The 18,000-nt window shown below is 38.0% G+C and overlaps 1 protein-coding gene across 1 annotated transcript in view; it reads left to right on the forward strand.

The window, feature by feature from the left end:
• The window catches only part of ZNG1A (Zn regulated GTPase metalloprotein activator 1A), a 51,132-nt gene that overhangs the window by 22,732 nt on the left and 10,400 nt on the right, over window positions 1–18,000 (forward strand). The window contains exons 5-10 of the mRNA XM_019463656.2: window positions 312–371; window positions 1,953–1,990; window positions 7,102–7,148; window positions 8,888–8,974; window positions 12,013–12,057; window positions 17,125–17,181. Coding sequence (XP_019319201.2) covers window positions 312–371; window positions 1,953–1,990; window positions 7,102–7,148; window positions 8,888–8,974; window positions 12,013–12,057; window positions 17,125–17,181 — 334 coding nt within the window. The remainder of the gene's footprint in view (window positions 1–311; window positions 372–1,952; window positions 1,991–7,101; window positions 7,149–8,887; window positions 8,975–12,012; window positions 12,058–17,124; window positions 17,182–18,000) is intronic.

An 18,000-nucleotide genomic window follows, 5' to 3' on the forward strand; every position in this document is an offset into this window, starting at 1 on the left:
AGAAGCTTGGTGTTGGGTTTATATGTGAGAAGAGCTGGTCTGTTTTTCTCTTTTTCTTTTTTTTTCCCCTTCCTTTCATTCATTCATTCATTCATTCTTTTGGAGGAAAAAGGAGAGGGGAAGAAATGAGTATAAATAAGAAAAAGATTCTATCATTGTAATTCCCATAAGAAGTTTGGAAACCCATACTTAATTTGTATATGTGTTCACCTGCTAATTCTGTTTGGATAAATTAAAATAGCATGGATAGAATAGTGTTCCTTGGTTTGAAGAAATATTTTTATTTGATGAATATTATATATATTTTTCAGGTGCTGTAGCCTCTATGTTTTGGGTTGATGCTGAATTAGGGGTCGACATTTATCTTGATGGTAAGTGGAAAAGCAAATATTCTTTTGTTTTTAGGTAAAATGTTATGGTTAAGATTATTTTTGTTCATATTTTTAATTCCTTGCATTGTTACTTTTTTTTTTTTTTTTTGAGAAAAAGAGCATGTGCAAGTGAGGGGACAGAGGGGGACAGAGAGAGAGAGAGAGAATATCTTACGCAGGCTCCACACTCAGCGCTGAGCCCAGCATGGGACTCTATCTCATGACCCTGGGATCATGGTTTGAGCCAAAATCAAGAGTTGGACATTCCACGGACTGAGTCATCCAGGTGCCCCACACTGTTACTTTTAAACTCGTTTAGTTAGTTAAGTAAGCCTTTGTTCATACAGATTCCAAAGGCCCAGACAGTGGTGTAACTGGATGTCACATCTTATCACTAACTCCCAATTTAGTGCGTCCACTAAGGTTTTCCTTTTAAAATACTGTGTAGGTTTATTCGGGCGCCTGGGTGGGTAAAGTCAATTTAGCTTCTGACTCTTAGTTTCAGCTCAGGTCATGATCTCACGGTTCCTGAGATCAAGCCCCAAGTCGGGCTCTGAGCTGACAGCATGGAACCTGCTCGGTATTCTCCCTCTCCTTCTGTCTCTGTCCTTCCCTTGCTTGCCTTCTCTCTCAAAATAAACTTAAAAAGAAATACCATGTAGGTTTCTTATGTCCTATTGGTTTACATACTTAGTATGTTAGAGAGGGGTTTTTTTGTTGTTTAATTAAAATATACAGTATGAGAATCATATCTCTGCTTTCATTTTTTTCTTTAAGAATTAAGCAAGCCCTTCACCCCTTACTTCATTTACCTTTACACTTCTAGGCAGTTTTATTTGGAGGCTTCATTTAAGACATATTAGAAACTTTCTGAATTAAGTAACTATGTGCCCTGCCCACCCTTGACCTTTCTTTAAACCAGGTCTTCCATAGGCCAAAAAGTGAAATTTAAGACTGTCTCCAGTCATTTGGCTCTAATATATATGGCACGTAGATGGTTGGATTCCCTAGGCAGCATCAGACTCCTTCTGCTGGTATCATTTGAAAAAATTATTTGGCATATAAATTCAGAGATTGCCAGACTAATTGACCATTTGGAAACTTAGGTTCATGTTATGGAAAACATCTGTGTGAGTTAGAATTGGTGCAGATTGCTAGGAATGAGATATCTTAAGACGTCTCAGTTTCAAGGAGTTATTTAAATGTTAAGAAAAGTCTTGATTTTGATTATATGAATACACACTGGCAATAACCTTTCTTGTGTAATTTCTCACATTCCACTTTATATTATGGAATTTATCTCATCATGTTTTGAATTGTAAGTTTTTTAAAGGCCATAGAAATCTTACTTTCTTATTTGCTTATTTCATTTAAAAAATTTATTTTGTAACCTCTGATGCCTTAAAGTGGTGCTAGGCACTCAGTACATATTTGAAATGGTAGGATTGACTTACATTGAAGCATTGGCAAGAGAAAAGCCAAAACTTTATTTCATTGAGTAACATTTGCGAACTGAAACAGGTTAGTTATGATTTTCATTCTCACGTATAAAGGTGATTAAAAGAGATAATTCCTTTGTAGGTATCGTAACTGTGGTGGATTCAAAATATGGATTAAAAGTAAGTTGAAAGATTGCTGTGAGTTGCTAATAATTTGTTAAAAGCTAGGTATACGGGGATGATTATATTGTTGTCTCTACATTTTTGTTTAACATTTAAGAAAAAAGGGTTTTTTTTTTAATTATCTTGAATAATAGATGAAATTCATGAGTCTTTTAATTATTATGTCTTTTTAAAAAACGTTTACTTATTTTTGAGAGAGAGAGTGAGTGTGAGTCAGGGAGGGGCAGAGAGAGAAGGGGACACAGAATCCTAAGCCGGCTCTAGGCTCTGAGCTGTCAGAAGAAAGCCTGTTGTGGGGCTCGAGCTCACGAACCGTGAGATTATGACTTGAGCCGAAGTCGGACGCTTAACTGAACCGCCAGCCTCCCCAGTTGTGTTTTTAAATTAAATATTCATTTTCTATTACTCTGGCTTGATGTGATAAAAGTTGAAAGTGTAATATTTTGCAATAAGGATACTACAGGGCCCAGTTTCGGTATGTAAACTTCCTCGGTGGGATTCACCCCCAATGTTGGCAAGTAAGAACTTCTGTCCAAAGTTCTTTGATGGAAGAAATCCAGCTTGCTAAAGCCTATGAGAACTTTTTTCTCTCGGTCAACTGCTATCAGACACAAACTGGAAATAATCTGAGTTTTAAAAAATAATCGGTTTACTTCATTTTGAAGAAATCAGGGGTTTATCCATAGGTGTCATGAACAGAAACTCCTTTACACGGCATCTTCCCGTGAAGTTTTCCTAACTACCAAGTTCCTCACATGCATTTAAGTGGGCTTCAAGTCATCAAATGCAGCTGGTTGGATTTGTAGAACATGTTACATAAAATAAAACAGTATTTCTCAACTTTCCAAGTGAAATACTGCTAAAGGCAAAATACAATGAAATTGTCCTTCTCCTGGTCCCGATGTGGGAATATGGATAGCACCCGAAGTAATCATTTCTTAGAAGTTTAATGTAATATTTAAAAATTCAAGTCCATTTTGTATTCTACTCCACAATATATTGGACCCTATTTTGAGATGTTTGGGAGATCATTTCTTTGTAGATTTTAAGCCCAAATTGATTAATAGTCTTAAGAATCAAAGAAACATTCTGAATATTACAATTTTACTCAGAAAAATTCCATCTATTCCGAAATAAGGATTTTTCTAACAAAATGTCTATGGAGGAAGCAAAAGAAATCAAATTCTTTATTCTAAATGTTTATTCTAGTCATGTTTGAATTCATCTTTTATGTACCTTAGTTACCAAATTTCAGATAAATTGGTATAGCAGCTTAAGATATTTTATTTTTTATTTTATTTTTGATAGACTTAAAGTGTCATACCCAGAATAAAACTCCATATATTTATGACTATAAGAATACTTTTATCTGTATATTTAGATGTGCAGAGGACTTAAAAAGAATCCATTATCAGCTGAATTGAGGCCAAATAAACAAAGCAACATTCTGAATAATGCAAACACAGTAAACGTTTAACCTCCTGCCACCTTGATAAAACCTCTTAAATTATTAAATCAATATACCTACACAAAACTGACATACTGTCAGGATAATGGAAACTTTAGATTTTCTAAGTCAGATGCCAGATAAATAACTTTTCTTTTATATAAAGAATTTGCCCACTTGTCCAATTCCTCTGGTTGCAAAGCTTGACCTCAGTAGCTGCTTGTGATTCAGAGAATTCTGAGGCAGTACAAGTAATGACACTTGGATAATGGGCAGCAATTTAAGGTGTCATGCTTCACAGAGCCAGCCCATCACAAGTAAAGCTGAGAAATGGTACCCTGTGGCCAGGCAGCCAAATTGAAACTGAAGCGGTAATTGATATCATGGGCTATCACTCTAATGGGATTGTCACCCATTGATCTGAAATATTCATTTTTTAATCATGGGCAAAGAATTGGACAACTTCAAATGACAGCTCTCTATTCTCAGGACTTGACACTGGGGCTACCAACATTGTTCTTCTCAGTTCTACAAACGTGACAGCATTTAATGCAATAGAATCAATGAATGAAGTTACACAGAAAAGGTCAAGCGAGAGGTTTCTTTTTGGCTCTTCTGTTATATTGCACTAGCTGTTGAAACAATTGAGTCAGAAAACAGTTGGGCTTGGAAAAGACTGGAAAAATAAATAGACTGACATTATGCAATAGTCATTTTTTAAAAGCTGAGATAGTGTTAGATCTATAATCAGTCCACTGGAAAGAGATGGCTGCCGCTGCTTTTCCTAAATGTCATGTGACATCTTTGACACCAGCTTTATTTCCACTTTGGTCAACAACAGCGTTTTCCCCCTGTCTTTCTCTCTCTTTTGGTCCAGCTTGTTTCTATTTCTGCAGAGAAGGACATTCTGTGGCCCTTATTGAAATAGTGTCTACAATGGTGATCTCAGAGGGTTTCCTTCTGTCTTCCCATATGCTAAGTTGGAGGGCTGAAGTCTAAATTTTTGGGTGTGTTAGATTAATTAGTACCCAAATCGTTTTTATCTTTTTAAATATATAAGCAAAAGCCATAGTCTCTAAGCAGACATGAGGAATCCTTTGGGGTTGTGTATACATACATTCAAACAGATACACACACACACACACATTATAAAATTTTTGAAAAAATCTTTTACAAATATTTTCCTTCTTTGCCTGTACAGGTAGACTAGAATATCAAAATTCCCATTTTTTAACTCTATAAATGGAAGTCATCCGACTGAAGGGCCGGTATTGGAGAATATCCTTTTGAATAACAGACACTGTTTTAGCATTTTTGCAAAGTTTGACTTGGGAAGGTAGGAAGTTGCATAGGGGAAATGTTGGGCTGGTACCTTGAGAAAATAAATGTTAACGTGCATTTATTATTTCTTCACGTTTGAGTTCACATAGGCATAGGACAGGGCTTCTATCTCTTTTTCTGTAATTATTTGTGAGGATTACATGTCTTATTCGTAACAGAGTTGTATATATTGGCCTGTATGTATTTGGGGGATTTTAATGTGTTATTGTATTTGATAACTTCTTGGCTGCCAGAAGGTAGTAAAATGTTACTTAGCTTTGAGTGTAGATTTCTAATCTTTTGGAGAAGTAAATGCATTAAAAACCCGGGTAACTTTGAGAAACCACTGGTGGTTCTGTTTAGGTATGGAAATTCGAAAACAAAATCTCGTCATTTTCCTGCCATATCTTTTTTTATATCCCACCAGCTTACAGCCATATAGCCCCAAGCTCATATGTAAATCTTCTAAAAGGTCAACACTACAATATTTTGAAAAACATTTCAAATTTTGGAAGGAACTAGACTATTCCAGGATCTTTCAGAAACAGATGCCTTTGTTAAATAGATTTTGCTGAATAGAAAGGGAATTGTTGCTGCACATTATATAATATTTCAAATAACAGCATCCACGTATCCTTGTCAGCAAATAGGAAGTGTTAACTAGAATTCATTCGACAAATAATTGTTGAGCCTGATGCTGTTTCCGGAATGGTAGCAGCCTCGTTCTCTACAGGACGTGATAACAGGATGCAGTAGCCTTAGGCCAGGAGTGATTAGCAAAAAGAGTAAACTTTGTCTCTTGTCAAGGAACAGTTTTTTTTTTTTTTCAACTTATTTATTTATTTATTTATTTATTTATTTATTTATTTATTTTTGGGACAGAGAGAGACAGAGCATGAACGGGGGAGGGGGGAGGGGCAGAGAGAGAGGGAGACACAGAATCGGAAACAGGCTCTAGGCTCCGAGCCATCGGCCCAGAGCCTGACGCGGGGCTCGAACTCACGGACCGCGAGATCGTGACCTGGCTGAAGTCGGACGCCCAACCGACTGCGCCACCCAGGCGCCCCATGGAACAGTTTTTGATACAGTATTTTAATAATAATAATAATGATAATATAATTTTGAATGTAATTTTTAGGTGGTCTTTATGAGTATACTCTTATGCGATTGTTAACATTTATGTAACATCTGTATACGAGATTGATTTCATATGACATGAAAAGCTTTCACAAGTTTGTAAAATTATGTTCAGTTTACTTCTGTTGAACATGTTTTCAATTTTTGAAAAATATCCCTATAATAGGGTATCCTGTGACAGTGACGGTAGTAAATTTAGTCTCTTCTTTTATAAAAGGAGTAGAATAGCCATTTTCTATGATTATTATGAAGGATGAGTGAGACTATGTAAAAGAAGGTAAGAATTTGTGAAGTTTGATTTCAAATACAAAGAACATTAATATAATCAAATTGCTTCCGACCTCAGCAGGCAGCTTCTTATTGTGAGAAGGAGAATCTGTTGAGGGTTAAAATAATGAAGGTAGAACATTTTGCAGAGATGAACCTTATGGCATTGATGCCTTTAGGGTTTTAAGTAGGATTATGGAAAAATAGTAACTGCTTCCAGAGTGATGAAAACTATCTGGTGGGCTCCTAAGTCAAGGTCAAAAGATTTTTTTTGAGCTAGCTTGACTCTGCAGAAGTCAGCAAAAGATGTTTAAACTGTGGGGCCAGATCACTCAGGTGTGGGTTTCTGTAAATGAGAAACTGTCTTTAGGCTAGAACTGGGGCTGTGTCCTTCCCACAGCTTTTTTGTTTCTAGGGAATATGAAGGGCCCAGTGCTGAGCCCATATTGTGTACGATTCGGCCGGGAGGGATGGGGTGTGGGATTGGAATGGAGGGAAGGATATTAGATTTTAAGAAAGTGTTATTTCAGTAGTTATCTCTTTTTTAAAAAATATAAATAATAAAGACTATTTAGAACAAAAACAGTTTTATAAAAAAGAAAATGCCTACAATTTGAACTGTAATGTTCTTTGTTTTTATTGACATGATTTAAATCTGGAGGGTTTTCCTTTGAAAAAGGAGATGTCAGGGGAACAAAATTCAAGTCCTGTCCCCTCCCAAAAGAACCCCCCTCAGGTTTACTATAGGATAACACAAATGGGGAATAAAATGCTTTCAGTTAGAAAAGTTAATTCTGCATTTGTGTCATTTAGTCATAGAACTTGCTGAAGTCTGCATTAGAAGCAAGAAGGGATTCGCCAAAGTAAAATTCTTTGTGTTGACATTAGAATTTGTGTTACACCTCAGTAACTTTTTTCAAACTTTGTTTTTGTTTAGCATTTAGAAGAAGAAAAACCTGATGGCCTTATCAATGAAGCTTCTAGGTATTCATATTTAAAGTATATATTGATTCCTGGCTGATTGAGGAGAGAAAATTATTATGAAAACCAAAACCAGACTAAGAAATATAAAAACATAGTCAAGGCAAATTTGTTATCTTTTTTCCTATAATTGAATTATTGCTAACTATTTATAATGGTCTAATGACTAAAATTTTGTTTAAGACTTTTTTTTTATTGTAGCATAAAATGAGTATTGGGCACAGCAGTTCTTTGACAGGAGCTAGGGAAAAGGGAACATTTAAAACTGTTTTTGTTGTTCTTTTACAATTTCATGGGGATCGAAAATGATTGTGGAGAAAAGAGCTGGCTGACTTACTACGGTCTTTAATAGTAATTCATCTGAGTCACATGTTTACTGTTACAACAACAACAGAGGGACAGATATGGGAATAGTTTCAATTGGCATTTAGAACTTTTTTTTATTTAAACAGCTGTATGTTCCTAATTGGCTTGTCTTTAGACTTAGAAATATTTAAATTAGGTTGCCTCCCCTAAGCATATTCTCGCTAACGGGAAAAGACTCTGGGATAGACCATAGCTGCTAAGTGGGCTGCTGAGTTTAAGAGAGGGGCTCCCTGAGATTTGCTAGGGTGAGGCAGACATCACTAATAGACTGCAAGCAGGCAGTTCACTCCCTGTCGTTTTGGAATATGGTACTCTGTGGTTCTGTAATCCTGCCTAAACACTGCATTTGGTGTATAGGTGTGATTCAGGTTAGACTGAACAAACATTTTTGTAACCGTTTTCCTTGCTAAAATATGTGTATTATAGCAAGTGTAAATAAGCCAGGTAGGAAATAGTGAAGTGTCATAAAAGCCAAAATAAAGTTAAACGTAGAAGGCCTCCAATTTAAAGATTGTAACTGTTTGTCTTTTGAGACGTCCACATTAAATCTTTATTCATAGAACACTTACTTAAACAAAAATGGAATTGTGATGTACATACTGTTGAAACTTGCTTTTTTCAGTGAATTGAAGTTAGTTTATTTTTGAGAATTTGACGATGTTTTTTGAAACAATTGGCTGTGTCTTCAAGTAGCATGAAACTCGAATTGGGAAAAAATATTATAGTGATTAAAACTTGCTGAAGAATTGAGGACAGTTTAAAGAATCCTCAGTTCTGCTACTTCTGATTATAGTAAGCTATTTTGTTCTCTAGCATTTTGCCAATGGGATTCTTTAACTTGAATTTCTGTGTATCTGTTTTACAGAGAAAATACATATTTGTAATGATGAAGAAGATATTTGCTCAGGATCCTGTTGTATCTCCTGAAGAGTAGTTTTAAAAAAACTGTTTAGTGTTAATGTTAAGTGAATGTCTTCTGTTTCTTTGAAAATCATGGTAACTGTTACATGGAATATTTGAGTTAGTAGACTGTCCATGTTTTACCATATTGAATATCTGAATTGTATACATTTCTTTACAAAGAAAATTATGAGTTGAAAATCATCCTTGATTGCATACTTTTGGGGACTTAGTAGTTTCAGAGTCACACGTGAGAGCACTTAGTAAAGATTTTTTGAATGAATAAATGAAAATCCTGAATTTATATGTGATGGATACATTTATTCATTTGAAGAATGATCAATAGGTTAGGAGTAAATTCAGTTACTATATAGAGTACTATATAGTTCTTAACGAATATTTGATCTGAAAGGGCTTTCTGTTTTCAATTTCTTAACATTTCTCTTTTGACATCTGTTCTTTGTTTGCTAATTTAGGCAAGTTGCTTTGGCAGATATTATCATCATTAATAAAACAGACTTGATTTCAGAAGAGGATTTAAAGAAATTAAGAACAACCATTAGGTATGACATTTTAAGTGTTAACTACCTACAAATCCAAAGTGTACTATACAAAATATTTTTACTATAACTATTGCCCTGTAGATACGTAGGATCAGGTTGAGTTTGAATCATATATTGTTATTGACTCATTGACTGTAACGTAACTAGTAGCATGTAAAATTACTCCCCATTGTTTGCAGAGTGTAGTTCAAAGTTCATAGACTGATACTCAGGGTCTTTTGACTCCATCCTCCTTTTCCTGTCTTCTCTTTGACTCTTTCCCTGAATGAAGTTCTGACTTTACTCAGGACGATTTACTTTCCCATGGATGTATCTTGCCAGATCCTTTCTTTACTCTTACATGTTCTCACTGTCACTTTGCCAATCCTTGAATTCCTTCACTGTCTCTGTTTTTCTTTGCTTTTTTTTTTTTAATTTTTTTTAATGTTTTTTTAAATTTATTTTTGAGAGAAAGAGAGAGCATGCACAGGGGAGAGGCAGAGAGAGAGAGGGAGACAGAGCATGAGAGTGGGAGAGGCAAAGAGAGACAGACACAGAATCCGAAGCAGGCTCCAGGCTCTGAGCTGTCAGCACAGAACCCAATGCGGGGGCTCGAACCCGTGAACGGCGAGATCATGACCTGAGCTGAAGTCAGCCGCTTAACCTACTGAGCCACCCAGGCGCCCTTCCTTTTTTTTTTTTTTTTTTAAAGCAGTGTTACCCATTGTCTCGAGTCCTCCTGGTTTCCCCTTTTTTTCTCCCTTGCTTATCCATGAAGTCTCGTCTGACTCAAGTGGTCTCATTTCCCTGAACCCTCACTGACTTTGTCTTCTTGGCTGTCAACTAAACATGCCTGTCTTCGAGTTTGTCTTAACATCTTCAGTGTCCGTGGCCAAGGTTGGTCAACATAGGACAATGCGAACGGTACTCAAATATGTGTGAAATGATCCAATAGTCATTTGGACTTTTCAAATGAGGTTAGAGTTCAGGGACTTTGAATTATTTTTTTTTTGGACCTAATAAATGCCTTGTGCAAAGAGACTTTCAGTAGCTTTTATTATCAGCCCTCTTTAATGGATGTAATCTGCTGACATCGATCGGATTTTGATTCTGTTAGTACCAATTCATATAGTATGTTATAAATGGAATCAGTAAAGGTAAGGCTCATGAGGAGATTGGCTGCAGTGATTAATAATGGAAGAAGAGGGGCGCGTGGGTGGCTCAGTCAGTTGGGCATCCGACTTCGGCTCAGGTCATGATATCGAGGTCCGTGAGTTTGAGCCCCGCATCGGGCTCTGGGCTGACAGCTCACAGCCTGGAACCTGTTTCGGATTCTGTGTCTCCCTCTCTCTCTGACCCTCCTCTGCTCATGCTCTGTCTCTCTCTGTCTCAAAAATAAATAAATGTTAAAAAAAATTTAAAAAAAATAAAATAATGGAAGAAGAAAGAAATTAATATTTTCTGCATATTTTATATTATTTTAATATTAATATCCTCTGAGTCTTTACTATAAAAAACTGTAATAATGCCTCCAGGTGGATGGCAGGTAGTGATGCATAGCGTTTAAGATGATGGACTTTGGAATCGGGTTGGGTTCTACTCATTGGTCTGTTTCCTGCCGTATTCTTAAGTGTCATCTCTAAAACAGGAATAATACCTATTTCATTAAGTTTCGTTTAAATGTTACATGAGACAGTGTTGGAAAACTTTGCACAGCACCTGACACACAGTAAGTGCTCCGTTAGCTACTATTATCAGAGTGTAGATTTTTTTCCTAGTTTACATAATAATTTCAAGTTGCAGTGAGTAACATTATGAAAGAAATAGAAAAGTGGTTGATATTTTTGAAAAGTCTAGAACGATGAAGGCAGTGAATGGAGATTGCTTCCTTGACTCCTTTTGACACTGGTCTCCTAAATTTGTTTCTCTTTTCAAAATCCTCTGCATCATTGTGGTTGCTGGAAAGGAGAACATAAATCGCGCAGCAAACATTTTTGGCAGCAAAGGAAGGATTATTACTACCGGGCTTTTCTGTCCCCATGTTGACTTTTTAAAGCTGGGTTTCTAACATCAGCAGTGTTGACCGTCAGCCTTGTTGCCAGCCAGCCCTGTACGGCAGTCCCGGAAAAGAATTTGGACAAAGTGCTTTGGTGGGTTACAGCCCTTTTGGCTTTTGACTCTCCGTTGTACCTCGCAGACTGGCAGCTGACGGGGCGTTAGTTTGGGAAGTTGGAAGAAAGTGGACATATTTGAGAGGAAGTGGCCACGAGGTTATAGAGAGACGATGGAGAACTTCGTGACATGGCAGAGAGAGAGACCTGCCTCAGAACAGAAGGCACGTGTGTTAAGCAAGTAGCGCTGAGGGCAGTGGAGGCGATGGGATAAAGACAGATGGGTCATGTGGACAGTGCTCTGAGAGGGACTTAGCGAGCATTTTGGTTGAACGTTTTCCCTTAGCGAGGGGATCTTACCTCATCATCGTCGCATCAGAAGGGGGAGGACCGGCGGAGTGGGTAGAGTTTCTAGTTAGGGAACCGGAGAGACTAGCCTGTGAACGAACCCGCTTGTGTGACTTGGCGTCACTGGGGATCCCGAGGACGGCCTGGGGTCACAGCCCCTCGCAGCCAGGTTTTGATTTCCAGCGCGTGTGGAGCCATTTGCACAGCGTGTGCTTGTGGAAAATTGAGCATCGGTGAAAATCGTGATTGGTCCGCTCATTTTGAGACCGTTAGAAGTACTGGCTATGTATGAATCATTTTTCTCAATCATTTATAAGGGTCTCTTTATAATTCACTAAGTAGCCCCTGGTTTTTCAGCTGTGCAGATTTTTGTGTATCATGTTTTAATACCTAAGTGGAATATACCTGATTTATGATTAGAAAGAGAAATAAATAGTAAGCTGTAAAAAATGTAAGTTTTGTTTTTTATTTTTTTCTCACTCCAGATATATTCGTATATGCTTACTTCCTGTTTTAGAAACAGTGTGCCTTAACGATTTTTAAAAAGTTTAACCTTTACTCTTTTTAACCCTTTCTTCCTCATTTTTATGTTTATTTCAGATCAATAAATGGACTGGGAAAAATTTTAGAAACACAAAGATCAAGGTACTTTTAAAAGCTGTTACTAATATTAACAATAAATAATGTTAGTTCATAGTACTTACTAAGAAATTGATAAATATGCTTGATTCTATTATAAGAAAGATGTATGTGCATTTTTAAAAAATGGGGCCCCAAAACGTTTTGAATGAAATTAGTTCGGCATATTTGGCTAATATGTTTGCTTCTCCTTGTAGCTAAGACTACGGAGCCATGGTAAGGCTGTGTCACTGCGCTTTTGCTTAATGAGGAAGAAAACACTTAGAACCACTCAAAAAAGTAACTGGTATAGAAATCTGTACAGGTATATTATTAGGAATCTTAGTTTGAGGTACTCAAAAGGCCTAGTATTTTTAAAAAACTGCTTAGTTTTTTGTACAGTTGCAAAAATAATCTGTCGTGTAAAAATACATGGAAGCTTTACCCTTTAGTTCCTAATGCATCCTTTTTAAAATGTTGATTTCCAGTTCCTGTAGGTTCTTCTGTCTTTTCATTCTGTTCATACAGATGTGCATTACTTTATAAAATAGATGTGTTCTTGAAACATCTGTGAAGTGTATTTCGGTGGATTAAATTCTGTGTTCCACCGAATGCTCTTAGGATTTCAGAAAATTTCTTCCGGGGAAATGTCGTTAAGCTCATTTTTTAGCAAGAGTGGCTCAAGCAGCTGATGGAACCCGCCGCTCTGAGGCCATCTCGCGCCAGCCCGCTCCCGCCTTCAGACGTTGTCTCCTCGGAGCTGCGTAAGGGGCCTCAGCGGAGAGGCCCGTCTGCCGGGGCAGAGCCTAGAGGTGCTGACAGGCTACTGGAGGCGGGAGGCAGCGGCAGCAGCTGCTTGGATGCATGCGAACAGCCGGGGAGCTAATTCGCTATGCGTTCTCAGAAGCCCCCGGTCCTCCGACACAGGTAGCGGAAGAATGCCCGTAGCGGGAGGCCTAGACGAGCGCACACCAAATGTGCCTCCTGCATTTCAGATTCCAGCGTAGAGCAGCTCTGATCGTCTGACTCGTCCCAGAGCCATTCCTCAGTCATCTGGCTTCTTCCTCCTGCCTTTTATTTACCATTTTCTTTCTCCTTCAATTTTCACTTCGTTACAGAGTGACACACAGACGCCCACACGAAGCTGACACAAGTTGTTAAAAACCGTATCCGTAAATAGCTGTGTTTCTGCGCAGTAGCGTTTACGTGGTTCGTATTTACAGACCTCTCCGATCACTTTTTCTAGGCCCCTGGATTTGCTGTGCATAATTCTTCTTTTTGTTGGTTTTTATTGTAGACCTTTATGTCCTGCATAAAGGTTTTATCTTGAAGAGTTTATTGTGTGACAATTTTGATGTTTATATGACATTTCTAACATTCGTTCTGTCGTGTTATAGAGCAGGAAACATGCGCTGATTAAATTTCGTTACTTGGAATGGACAAATGAACAAATGAATAAAATCTCCTTTTTTCGTCTGTTTCTTCAGTGTCCTGTGTTTGCCGTTGCCTCTGAGAATCTAGGGACTTTCTGAAATAGTACTTCCCTGCTGTGAGGACTGTAGTTGGATTGGGATCTTTTTCAGTGAAGATCAGACCTCACCACGGTCACGAATCCTACATTAAATATTTCCTCCAATTCCTGGAAGCACAGCAACTTGAGCTTCCCGGTTTAGAAACCAGAGATTTGGTTTTTAACAAAATAGTTGAAATCACTGTTGGAAGTTTTGTTTTATTGTGCTTGTCTCTCTGTTTTTAAATTTTGATCCCTCAAGCATTTTGTGGTTGACAGACGCTCATAGTAGTAAAACTGACGATAACAAGATAATAATGTGCATATATAGAAAAGGCTTGCTTGAGTATTTAAGTTGAGGAATAAGAATCCTGGGTAACATTGTCTTATTGGGAAGACTTGAGTTGACTTCGAGGCAAATGGAGGTTCTAATGGGCCACGTAGACTGCAGAAGTAGGAGTGGAAGATCAGAAGAAGTGCCCTTCTTATCTTATTCTGACTTTTTTTTTAATCTGGGAGATTTCAGCAGACTGAACAGAGGAAAACCAAAATCCACTTGTTCAATAATAAGTTAATCAATTCAACAAACTGTTGAACTTTCTCCCAGCTGGTAGGCATTTCTTGGCTTGTAGGGGATTTACAGAAGGGGTAAGGCAAAAACTACCTTTGAGGTAGGTGATCATTTGGGGAAGACAGAGGGAAATAAGCAAAAACCAATATACTGGATATTATTACTATAACAGGACTAGTAAATGTGTAGGGTCCTATGAGAACAGGAACATCGAGGAACAAATACTCAATTCTTCTTGATGAAGACTCAGGAAATTTTGAGAAGGTGATTATTGACTTGAGTCTTGAGGAGTGAATAGGAATTTTCCAGATGAACAAGAGTAGCAGTGGCTTTCCAGGCATAAGGAAGATGTTGTATTCCAGAGACCTGAATATTTTAGAACGAGTAGTGCACATGGTCGTATGGCAGAGAGAAAAAGAGGTGCGACTGAAGAGAAGGAGAACTTTCCGCAAAGGGTCTTGAATGCCATGACTCATAGTTTGGATCTTTTTTCTGTGGGCAGCAAGGAGTTAGTGAAAGGTTTTAAAAGCAGTGTAAGTTCTGGGAGAAGGATTGAATATGGTGCAGTTCTCCAAGGAGGGAAATAGAAGGAGGAACAGCTTCCAGGGGAGGTAGTGATAGCAGGGGGTTGGTAAAAGGTGATTAGTTGAGGTTCATAGTGAGTTTGAGGTCAGGACTCAGCTATGGGATGGGTTTGACAGTTCATAGATCTGGAATTGGCTGGTGGCACCTGTTCAGGAGACTCCTTGAACTTCAAAAAGATGACCATAAACACTAACCCTGGGGTCGTAGCTCAGCTCCCCTCCCACCACATTAAAACTGATGACAATCGTCTTGCTATTTTTTTTTTTATACTGCTGTTTGGGAAATAGCTGATGTTTTTATCTCTAAAGGAGGAAATTAAATATATTTCATGCCATGGAAATTAGTTTTCTAATTGGATGAGTGAAGGAATTTGTTTTTCATGGTGGTACTACATTTGGGGCAGGTCCCTGGTAACTCCAGTCTGGAATCTTAGACATTTCCTGTTTTACTCTCCATTGAGAATCTGGTGAGATAAAGTGAGAGACTGGTACTGTTTTTTATTCTCTATAGATTTTTTTTTTTGCCCCCCTCCCTTCCAGCACTGCTGCCGTGCCCCCTATTTCCCCAACGGCCCCTGCCAAGGAGGGAGTGCTGATCGAGGCAGGAGAGCAGAGCTCCCCCAGCCTTATTCGAGTAGCCCCCCCACATCTACAGAAAAGAGAGGCACACACCTGGGCACCCCCAGCTCTGCTGCGGGAATGAGGGCAGCGGCTCAGTGGAGGCAGCCTCAGTGGGGATGCTATTCTCTGTAGATGTACAGGTCTAGCGTTGATCCTGTGTATTTGGAAATATCAAAGGATTCTGGGTATCAAGCAGGATTCTTTGTAAATGTGTGACATGGTTTCTCAAGAACACTGTCAGAGTGAAACTAGTTTATTTTAGAAACTGGTGCGTGAAGACTGATTTTTGGTACTCACACAGCGCGCCTGGATTCGGATAGTCTTAGGATTGGCAGGTGTACTTTCAAACTTTAAGCTGTTTCCTGATAAAGAGGACAGATTTGGGGGAGAGCTTCACTCATTTATCCCCTGTCAATATAAATAGTTGCTCAGCGGTCATGGTGAAAATGGAAAGATGTTTAATGTTAAGGCTTTGATCTCTTCATTAAGTCCGTATTCAGAAATTTCTTCGTGGAACATTTACTTTTTTCCTTGATGATTTTCCTGATTCTTTTCATCTAGAGTGTCCAGAATTTGAAATGTTGTCATAGTCTATTAACATATAACTTTGGAGTATTATTCTGTCAGTAAGATGGGAGTTTGCTCTGTGCCAGGGTAAGTGGTCATAATCCAACAGTACTGTTGCCCCAAGTATGGCTCTATAGCAGACGGTGTGAGAACCAGGCAAGGCTGGTCACTCCTACGTTACAGGAGCTGGTTGGGCTTACATGTTTGCACCTTTTTAAAAAATCTTGAGTTTGACCAAGGTTCATTCTCCTCGAGAGAACTTAATGAGTGGTTGGCCAATTCCTAGAGTCTCACTTTGAAATTTATACTGTTGTCATTTTCCTTAAACATTCCTTCATTGTAGCTTTGATTATAGAGAAATGACTGTCCTCTGCTGTTTTATAGGCTCATGTAAAAATTGGAACTCATTCACTAGTCTTTGTAAACTGACTTTTATGTATTTAAACCAAGACGCATGCTGCTGTTTGTGATACGATACTCTCTTCTGATGTGAATCACTGCTTTCCTAATGGGACTTAATTATAACCTCTGAATAATTCCCGTTAATAATGTTTGTTCAGATAGAGCACCAAACCGGAAGTTTCTGTCTCTAGGCAACCCCGTTCTGAAGGAAATGAAATCTCAAACCACATTCTTTGGGTGTAGATTCAGGGCATAGAGTGAATACTTCTACGTTAGGTTTGACTCCTCCTGTTCTTAAAATATTACCTGTTATATCATGGAAGAGGGGGGAGTGAAGTAAAAGAAATCCAGAAATTCCAAAGGTAAGGTACTGCAGTGTTACCACTTCTGTCATTGCATTTTTGAGTAATAAACTGCTGTTTTGAAGAGCTCCAGTTCGACAACTGATTTTGTGGGGGGGGGGGGGGGGGGGTTGCAAAAATGTATTTGAAAGGCTCATAAATTTCCAGGATGGAAAAGACAATTAGAGGTCAAACCCACAAACATAAACCACCAACAGGAAACTATAGCTCACTGAAGCAATAATCAAGTAATTTTCTGCCTTGATTTTATACTGTTCACTGTTTTTTGAATTTAATGAATAAATTCTGTTAAAATTTTTTACAACGGGCTTTTTGTTCCTTGCTTGTCATTTTTACATGTTTCCCAAAATAGTATGATGTATTGACTAAACTTTATGTCTACATTTTTGGCAAGAGTCTTAGAGATTTTTTTTTCCTGATTAATTGAATACATTTCACAGAATTTCACACTGTTTATACTGGATTTCTTCCTTTTAGAGTTGATCTCTCTAATGTGTTAGATCTTCATGCCTTTGACAGTCTTTCTGGAATAAGGTATGTTTTCTGTATTTTGTTCATTTTATTGTAATTCGTTTTATTCTACTCATTTGTGACGCAGGGATGATTTATACAGTTGCACACTTGATTGAAGCTTCTTGTTATTCCTTTGGCATACGGGATCATTCCTAATAATGATGTTCTTGAAAGTTTTGTCAATTGGATGTTTGGAAATCGTAATGCATTTTCCTGTAGAAATTATAGGGTAAATGGTAGTTAACTTTAGAGATCAATCACTAATATTTGTATACCAACTACTGTATGTAATACTTTATTTCTATGAGAAAATGCATGAAATACATAAAAAAATTTAGCTTGGGGTATTCCCTCAGGTTCTTCCTTTCTCCTGAAGTGATGGATCACTTTCCTGTTCATTTCCCTAGGAGGAATCTTTATTAAGGGAGAGGAACATATCTTTCTTCCCTGGACATCGGCATCTTTTTTTTTTTTTAATCATCTTAATTATGTTTAAGTGTACAATTCACTAGTGTTCAGTATATTCACATTGTTGTGCAAAACTGAAACTCTGCAACTATGGATTGACAGCTCTCCATTTTCCCCTCCCCACAGCCCCTGGCCGCCACCGTTCAGTGATGTGTTTTTAAGAATTTGACTACTTTAGATACCTGAAAGCAGTGGAATCATATGGCGTTCGTCTTCCTGTAACTGGCTTATTTCACTTAGTCCTCAACGTTCGTCCGTGTTGCAGCGTGTGACAGGGTTTCTTTCCTTTTTAATGCTAAATGCCCCAGTAGACGTATGGACCACATTTTGTTCACCCGTTCATCCGTGGATGGCCGTTCAGCCGGCTCTCTC

This window comes from Panthera pardus, unplaced genomic scaffold (assembly GCF_024362965.1).
Source record: "Panthera pardus isolate Hobbes unplaced genomic scaffold, ASM2436296v1 HiC_scaffold_20, whole genome shotgun sequence".
Taxonomy (NCBI): Eukaryota; Metazoa; Chordata; class Mammalia; order Carnivora; family Felidae; genus Panthera; species Panthera pardus.